Source organism: Stegodyphus dumicola, chromosome 3, assembly GCF_044657685.1.
Source record: "Stegodyphus dumicola isolate Sdum_Otavi_A_Nest chromosome 3, ASM4465768v1".
Classification (NCBI taxonomy): domain Eukaryota; kingdom Metazoa; phylum Arthropoda; class Arachnida; order Araneae; family Eresidae; genus Stegodyphus; species Stegodyphus dumicola.
This window is the reverse complement of record NC_140770.1, coordinates 175086200-175096030: the sequence shown is the minus strand read 5'-3', so window position 1 is coordinate 175096030 and position 9831 is coordinate 175086200. Positions and strand designations below refer to the sequence as shown.

At 32.9% G+C, this 9831-nt stretch overlaps 1 protein-coding gene across 1 annotated transcript; it reads left to right on the top strand.

Moving 5' to 3' along the window:
- Positions 1–3728: 3728 nt before the first annotated feature.
- Positions 3729–8981, top strand: LOC118182663 (uncharacterized). The gene has a single exon (XM_035352049.2). The coding sequence runs from the start codon at positions 4813–4815 to the stop codon at positions 5746–5748; it is 936 nt and encodes a 311-aa protein (XP_035207940.1). The 5' UTR covers positions 3729–4812; the 3' UTR covers positions 5749–8981.
- Positions 8982–9831: the final 850 nt, after the last annotated feature.

Sequence of the window (9831 nt, the reverse complement as noted above, 5' to 3'; positions counted from 1 at the left end):
ATTTTTGGGCCATTTATTTTAAATTCTATTTTGTCCCATCTTTTCTTCTTGGCCTTTTGAACTCGTACAAGATGTACGAAGTTCCTTTTTACTCTCCTCAAATACGAAATTGCCCCTCTTTCTATATACCTTTCCTTCGCACCCATGCTTGATTTTTCGCCCATCGGTGCAGAAAGACTTAGCGGGTGCAAAACAAGACATCTGTCTACTTTGTCTGTCTGTCTGTCTGTCAGAAGTATCACCAGATTAAACTCCAAAATTCAAAACGCTATCCATAATGCTACCTATACAGTCAAGAATAAAAATCCCTATGACATCCCAGAAGAAATTAAATCCCTTATACAAGAAAGAAATAGACTTAGAAAAAGATGGCATATTACTCACAATCCTACTGAAAAACGTCATATTAATTATTTAAACAGAAAAATAAAGGAAGACATCGCCACCCATCGATCAAATTCGTGGGATAATTTCCTAGAAAACATGGATCTTTACCCAAACTCTGTTTGGAAAGTAGCTAAATCACTCAGAAATCTTTCACCCAATCAAATTCACCCCCTGTATCACATGGGCAAAATTCACCACTCCGAAGACTCCATAGCTGAAATTCATGCAAAAGAATTAGAAAACATTTTTAAACACCATGAAAATAAAAATTCTGATCACGAAAAAGATATTAATTACTCTGTCAATAGCATCCTCAACAGTCCCAGCATTAATTTTTTTATGCCTGCATCTCCAAACGAAGATCAGCAAATTATTAAAAAATTAAAGAAGCGCAAAGCTAAAGGATATGACATGATTTCTAATGAAGCGTTGCAAGCTTTACCTAGAAGATGCATAGTCTTAATTACAAATATTTTTAATGCTTGTATTAGACTCAGCTACTTTCCATCGCAGTGGAAACATTCGATCATTGTTACGATCCCGAAACCAGGAAAAGATCCAAAGCTAGCAAAAAATTACAGACCCATCAGTCTTCTGCCAGCGCTTGGAAAAGTTTTCGAACGAGTACTTAGTGCTCGGCTCACGAATCATCTAGAACGCCTTAATCTAATAGACAAGCATCAATTTGGATTCCGCAAAGGCCACAATACCACACATCAAATATTAAATTTAGTTGAATTTATTGCCCAAGAATTTACAAAAAAGAACGGAGTAGCGGCATGCTTCCTCGATTTCGAAAAAGCTTTCGATCGAGTGTGGCATGCTGGCTTACTTCATAAGCTATCTAACTTCCTTTTACCAAACAGCTTTATTAAGCTTATGCATTCTTATTTTAGACATCGTACTTTTCAAGTGCGCTGTGGTGAAGCAATCTCTTCAAAAAAAGTGATTTACAGTGGAGTAGCTCAAGGCAGTGTTTTAGGACCGAAGCTTTTTACAATATTCATAAATGATATGCCTCTACCTTTTCATTCTAATATACTCAAATATGCTGACGACACAGTCATCCTCACCAGTTCACGAAGTCCAAATAATGCTTTAGAGAAACTTCAGCTCCAAGTCAACATTATTAACAAATTTTTCAAGACTGGAAAATCAAACTAAATACTGATAAATGCTGCGTAGTTCTCTTTCGCAGATACAGAAAAAATATCCCAGTGAATATAAATATCCGACTCAATAACCAAGATATTCCTGTTGCCAACTCCTATAAATATTTAGGTGTCTATATTGACAAAACCCTAAATTTCAAAGATCATATTCAATATGTTACAAATAAGGCTAACGCTGCTTTCATTGCTCTCTACTCATTAATTGGAAGAAACTCTAAGTTAAACCTCCGTACCAAGAAAAATATCTACATCTCACTTATTCGACCAATAATCATTTATGCAGTTCCAGCCTGGGCTACTGCCCGAAAAATACACAGACAAAAATTAAGTGTACTTCAAAACAAAATCTTACGTAGCATAGTGAACGCACCCTGGTTCGTGCGAAATTCTCAAATTCACAAAGACCTGGATATCAATCCAATTCACGACCAAATCCTAATTTCTGCACACAACTTCTTTGAAGATATGAGAAATTCTCCCTATGAAGCTATTAAATCGCTTACAGACTATGACCCTACTATTGAGAACGTAGTGAAAAGACCTCGAACGATCCACCACAATTCTAAGTGGTGGTAGTGTATATAATGGTTAAAAAAAAAAAATTACTATTCCTTTGCAGTTACTATTCAAGAAAGATGAACTTTGCAAAATTAGGACTTTATTTTTCATCGATGAATTCTTCGTTTTACTACTTATTTAACCAAGATTTTTACTTTTTATTTTTACTATTTCGTATCGTGTGTTTTAAAATCAAAGTTCGTGGTAACACCAAGTGCTTACTCTCACTCATTAGCCCAAGGAGGTTAGAATATAAGAAGGGAAGGTTTAACTTAAACGGTGAAGCTTGACGGCCATGTTACTGTTATCGCTGTGACTTGTGCAAGGAAGTCTGTAATTGTAACATTTTTTTTCCTTTTCTTTTTGAAGCATGTTAGCTTATATTGCATATGGATGCACAAATATATTTTTGAAAAATATTCCTGGGATTACTGTTCACACGTAAGTATTGATTTTCTTTTTTTGATGTAATTTTATAAATATGTTAAAAAATATAACAATGTCATGTTGTTTTCTTTCCAGATGTGACAAAAATAACTTAATAATAATCGAAACATGTTACATACATTTTAATGTTTTTGCTTACAGCTGGTATCTTCGTTCCTTAACATACAATGATATATGCTAGGATTTAAACTGTATAACTTGAACGCTTAGATAATTCGTTTTATAATTTTCATGAAAAGTAAGAAATCAATTGTTACTATTTTTATGAATTGTGAAGGTGTTAAATAAAGCAATGCTTTTCTTTATGTATTAATTACTATTCATTCTTAAGTTTTGTGAACTGTTACGGGTATAATTTGTGCATTTGATCAAGATAAACTGTTCTGTTGTTAAAATATTTTTGCATAAGCTTACAAATTTTTCGGCAGTATAGCGATAAATGTAAGTAAAATATTTACACAATTGAACATGTGAAAAGATATATCCAAAAATTTATATAGGTATATTTCTGTAATTCAGCTTAATTCAAGGTAATTTCTTTGAGATTCATAAATATGAAACGCGCATAAACTGAAATCATTGAATTCACATAAATCTGTTTTATTTTATTAATATTTATTTTCTTGTTGATTATTGGTTGTGAAAAGAATCGATTTAAAACTTTCATTTAAAAGAAAAGCAACATGTTACCATTTTTTTTAGATAATTATCTGTTATTAATTTCAGGTAAAAATGATTCTTTAATAAATTATAATAATATTGCGAATAAATCAGAAATATCACTTCTTAAAGAAACAATTGGAAAGTATAATACTCGAGAAGTTGCTAATAAAACCTAAACAAATTCTTGAAATTATGCAGAATCATAATTTTTAAAGGCTTTAATGTTATGCACATGCATTTAGATTTCGAAATATTTCTTAATGATTTTCTGTACTTAGTAAATTACAGATATCATCTTTATAACTTTAAAACAAAAAACTAACAATAGCGAAGCATTTCATTATAAATTTAACATATTTTTACTGGAAAATGCATGCATAGAACAGCTTACAAACACGTACGTTTCACTACCGTATTGCAATGTTTTGAAGTAACAAACATGGACGCCGCTTGTTCCGTGGAGTTTCATTCCCCGATAGTGGAGGAAACTGCGAACCCTCCCTGCTTCTATTCTAACCTCCTTGCATTAGCCCTAGTGAGCTACATGACCTCATTTTCGCCTTTTACAGTTTCCTATTCATTTAATGATTATATCGCAAGTTTAGAAGATTTTCAAGTGTTTCAAAAGACATTAGACTCTTAAATTCACAAATAGATGTTGCTTTTACTATGTTCGAACTTTATTTATTGCCAAAAACTACAAAAACTTCATTTTTCGAACTCTGACTCCTCGACCAATCTAAATACCGGACGCTGATCACGTGTTCCTGCTCTTCTTGACTCACGCAGAAGCTTAGACTTTCTTTTCGCTTCTCGCCCCCATTTACGTATATAATCACCCATGCTATGCCATGATATGCAATTTAGCAAAACTTATTTTATGAGTTCTCTCATTTATTGATCTCGCCTTCGGGCGCGGTGTATTTTAAATACACCTCTCAAATTTTTAACTTTATGGCCTATGGTAAAATTATAATATACTGGTAAGAGCTCCTAGTAGCTAAAGCCAGCAGTAAAGATATGATCCAAGATCCTGTCAGAAGTGGAAAAACAAAACTGCACCGACAGCGAAAATGCCATCCAACGAAATTTTACGATCGCCGAACTCTTGCTGCATATTGTGGTTGAATGGTTCGTAATAGTAGTAAGGAGAGGGGCTTGAGATGTGAGGTGGTGGCTTGGACTTCTACTGATTTTAATATTGAAATTTATATACCGTGTAGTTTAAATCCTCTATGAAAGATATTCATCTTTCGAGTAGTGTGCCATTTATTTATATGTCATTAGTAAAGTTTATTTATATGAAACATGGGATTATTAAAGCATATGCTACATGCTATTATTACTGAATCGTAGCCGGAAAGAAAAGAAACCTTTAATATATGTTGAAGGTATTCGAATCCAAGGTAGATTTTGCAAAGCCATGAATGTCTATGTCTTCTGTGTACATATATTGCAGATCTTTAAAAATTTGAAAACTGCCCAGTGATGTGAAATCTGAGTTATGAATGCATAAAGACACATAAAACATGCACATGCATAAAAATGCCACAGTAACTTAGAACATAACAGAACTCTGAGACAAATGCATACCAGTGCAGGTGAGAATCTATGTCAGTCTGATACTAGTTGTGTATTAACTGTGCCGAAAGTTAATCTACAGCAACATATGTGTCCTGTGTGTTCCAAATCATTTACACGGAAATATCATTTAAAAGACCATGCACTTACCCACACGTCTGAGAAACCACATGAATGTTATATATGTCACAAATCATTTTCATATAAAGGAGATTTAAACAAACATATACGTATTCATACTGGTGAAAAACCTTACAAATGTGTTATATGTAACAAGACATTTGCTCGTATAAGTCACTTAAACAGGCACAAGCTTATTCACACTGGCGAGAAACCTCATGAATGTGATATATGCAAGAAGTCGTTTGCTCAGAAAGGTCACTTAAGCACACACATGCTTATCCATACAGGTGAGAAAGTGCATGAATGTATTATCTGTAGTAAGTCTTTCGCAACCAAAACAGAGTTAAAAAGACATATGCCTGTCCACAATGCTGAAAAGTCGCATGTATGTGATGTATGTGCCAAAGCATTTACACGCAAAGGTTCCTTAAGCACACATATGCTAATCCATGCAAGTGAAACTCCATATGGTTGTGATATATGTACCAAAACATTTGCACAAAAAGGTCATTTGCATACACATATGCTTATTCATACTGGTGAAAAGCCACACAAATGTGTTACATGTGGTAAGTCATTTGTACAGAAGAGTGGCTTAAATAGGCATATTCTTACTCATACTGGTGAAAAGCATCATGAGTGTTATATATGTAGTAAGTCATTTGCCAGCAATAGTCATTTAAAAAGACATATGCTTGTCCATAGTGGTGCAGGTACAATGTCAGTGTTTTATGACAGGGTTTCTCAGCCTATGGGTCAGAATCTCCAGCAAGAGAATATCACAACCTCAGGAGAAGATTTGCTCATTCCAGATTAATTTATTGAAACTGTAACAAAAGATGGTAATTTCTGATTATCCACATACACGAATTGTATTGATGAGGCAACGCATTGCGTGGAACTACTCTTATATGCGCCCACAGGTCGGCCAATGCAGCGACAAATTTTTTGGCCAAACATTTTTGGCGAGAAACTCCACACTGCCATATTACTATCTACTATACTCTATGCCATACTACTATAAATTTTTTGTCTAAATTTCAAACTTTAAGCCTAAAATGTCTTCAAAAACGCAGTTTTCGCACATGCAAAAAACACGTTTTGAACACGCAATTTAAGCTAAAAATCCGAAACAAAAACAAAAAATTTAGATAGCAAAAACATGAAGTTTCTAACCAAAAATATTTGACAAGAATCCATGTACACAGCCATATGTTTTAACTTAAGAAAGGATCTACGAATTGCACAATCTAGGCAATGAACGAATCTACGAACTGCGCACACCTCGCTTTAGTAAATTAACATAACAGCAATAAATTTAAAAAAAAAAAAAAAAAAAAACCCATGTACACAGCATCCTGTTTAAACTTTAAAAAATCATCTACGAATTGCACAATCTAGGCAACGGACGAATCTACGAACTATGCACACCTCGCTTTAATAAATTTCAAAGAATACCATGTACACAGCATTCTGTTTCAACTTTAAAACACATCTACGAATTGCACAATCTAGGCACTATGCACCAATCAACAAAATAAACTGAAATAACTAAAATAAATTTCCAACAATTAAAAAAAAAAAAAAAAAAAACAATAACGACAGAAATTTATACTAAGAAAACAATGAACATAATATTCTACAAAATAAGAACAAGAATAAAATAAAATGCACTTAACCATGAATGAATACTTTTTCGAACAGCAGAAATACCAATTTCATACCGCCTTTAATATGCCGCCATGTAATCACTATTGTATTTATATGACAGCCAGACACACTATCCAGAAAATTCATACAGTCAAAAGTCGTTAATTCGGACATCCATAAGCCGGAATGATCTGTAATCCGGACCTCAAAGCTACAAACTTTCTGCACATGCGCGTAAGACCTTTACGGCTGTGAATATGCGTGTGCGCATGCGCAAAATACGTTTACGAATGCACATTTAATGTATAACGGACAGTATAAGCTAAGCTAAAATTATCTAATTCAGTTAATGTTGCAGATTGCATTGTTCCTTAATCTTTGAATTGGATCCGGCTTATTATTTTTTGCAGACTGTTAAAGCAATTTTATAAAAGTAAGCTTGAACTTTCGATTATGTCAAAAGGAATTTCCGATTCTGGAGCTGCTAAAGGATCTACAAAGCGAAAGCATATTTCGATGTCATCAAACAAAAAGTGGAATTGCTGCAAAAAATGGATAAAGGCATATCCTTTGTTTCTCTAACCATTGCGAAATCTGTTTATCAATTTCACGCTGCTCTGCGGCGCGCAACGAATTGGAAGTTGATCTGTCAGCACTATCCTTATCTTCAGGGCAGATGTTTTTATTTTATTTGGCTTATAATTCCTTACTAAATGTAGTATTTCATCTCGATGTACTCCATCTTTGATATGATTTAAAACAAATTCCTCGTCATTATAATTTGCTTCCGATAGCGAAGAAAGTGACACAGAGGTTATTTAAAACGAAAAAATTTCGATTGACAAATTAGTCGGTATTCTCGACACAGCAATTATAGGACTTGAACAGCGGAACTTTGTAACTGAACAAGAAATTATATCTGTTTATAGAATGAAAGGGAAAGTATTATCACATAAAAAACGAAGCAACTTAAACAACTTACATTGAAAGAAATGTTTAATAAAGTAAACAAATAAATATTAAGCTTTTTTTTTTTTTTTTTTTTTTTTTTTTTTGTAAATTTTGATACCCTTTAGATCATAATTGTTCTTTATTTCATAAATTACAGTTTCATATTTTTAATTTTATAATTTCTGCATGCCATCTTACCAGATTTAAACTGATGATCTATAATCTGGAATCGCCAAAGTCCTGACGAGTCCGGATTAACGACTTTTGGCTGTACTATGGTTCACAAATAAATGTTCAAAACCTTCTTTCCCTAAATCCTTGTAAGATTTCTAGCCATTTGAAAAAATAGTTCTACAAGGCTCAGTCCACTTTTTAATACACTGCATCAGTGTTTCGTTACTTCTATCATGCACAGCCACTAAAAATAATCTGTTGCAACCACGTCTCTCATTGCAACATAGGCCATTTCAAAACACACACGACACGAACCAATGAGAGAGTTTTCAACCTCAAAAGGGTTGCCATAGAACATGCAATCATGCCAAAAACCAGCACAGAATACATATCGCCACATTTGGTGATCTTAGGGCGCATATAAGAGTAGAGCTGACTGCGTCACTAAAAAGTATTTATGTCGGAAAAAAAAAAAAAATGTTGCCAAAAAGTATTCATCATGTGGTAGCTCACAATATTGCCAGAAAGTACTTATGTGTCAGTCCAGGTATGAGTATAGCATTCCATCAAATAGCTTTCCATTACTCTTGATATTTTTACTAATGCTAACTGCAGGTAATTTCAGTGTCTTAGAATAGTGGGTGACTGCATATTGGAATTTTCGTCATTGTCAGCAAAATCTGAGATTTAGCTTTCTACACATACAGTATAATGTGATTCACTGAAAAGCACCACATGGCTCTTTTTCCTTTTTCATTTTAGGATTTTGGTGTCAAGTTTGCTCATGATTTTTTAGTGAAAAAATATCATTGTGCATATTGGGAGAAAAACACCAAAGGGGGAAAAAAAAGGAAGTGTGCATACCTAATTTGGAAAAAAAAAAAAAGAACATAATAAAATAGGCTGCACTAATAAAGAGAATATAATAAAATAGGCTGCACTGTATCATTTTAATAGGCATTAAGACTCTCAAACATCTCCCGTCAAAAGTTGTCTGTGAGTTTATGAGTTTTCAGTGGGAGTGTGGATAATCAGAGAATACCTAAAAGATCTTTTATTCAGACTAACTATAATGTGGCTGAAATTATGTGATCCAAAAGATCGAAAATGTTAAAAGCAGGTATCGGCAAAATCAATAAGATTTCCTGATTCAGATTTATTATATAAAACAGTAATTTGTTTATTAATAAGTATGTGAATTAATGTATATCTATTAAATTTTTATATAGTATATATCTTTGTATCATACAAAAATAAAATACTTTTTCAATTTTACATGTTATTTGGAACATAATAGAATCAAAAAGTTTTAATGTAGAGGAGAGCAATGAGCTTGAAGGAGATGGTATAAGCCGTTTGTTAAATTTAACATAAATTATCAGCCCATTTTTGTTTTCCTCATTTATTTTTTCCAAGACAACATGTTTTTGTGTGTCATAATCATATTTTCCGAGAACTGGGATCTGATCTGGTTTGAATAAGTTCTGTCAAACATGCTGTAGATAATATAAAATTTTAAAAACTTCTGGAAAATGCCTACTTTTCTGAAAATTTGATCATTGCATAAAAACTGTTGTTTGATCATAGAAACTTCTAGAAGATCAACTGACATGAAAGAAGAAAGAAAATGTGCAGTAGTTTCTGGCAGAAAATGGGCCTCGATAATTAAATTTGCTTGTTATTTTATGCAGTTTCTGTGATATTTTGGAAATTAATTTTTTTCCCTAAATTTTAAAATGTTTTCTTTTTCACGCAGAATCATTCACATTTTTTGTTTTTTATAAAACTAAAACATTTAATTAGAATCTGATACACTAAAAAGTCTGTAATTCAGACATCCATTATCTGTAATGGTCTATAATCCGGACCTCAACGCCACAAACTTTTTTTTTTATGCTTTACGCATGCGCGTAATGCGTTTACTGCTTATGCAAAGCAACTTAAACAACTTACATTGAAAGAAATGTTTAATAAAGTAAACAAATAAATATTAAGCTTTTTCTTTTTGTAAATTTTGATACCCTTTAGATCGTAATTGCTCTTTTATTTCATAAATTATGGTTTCATATTTTTAATTGTATAATTTCTGCATGCCGTCTCACCAGATTTAAATTGATGGTCTATA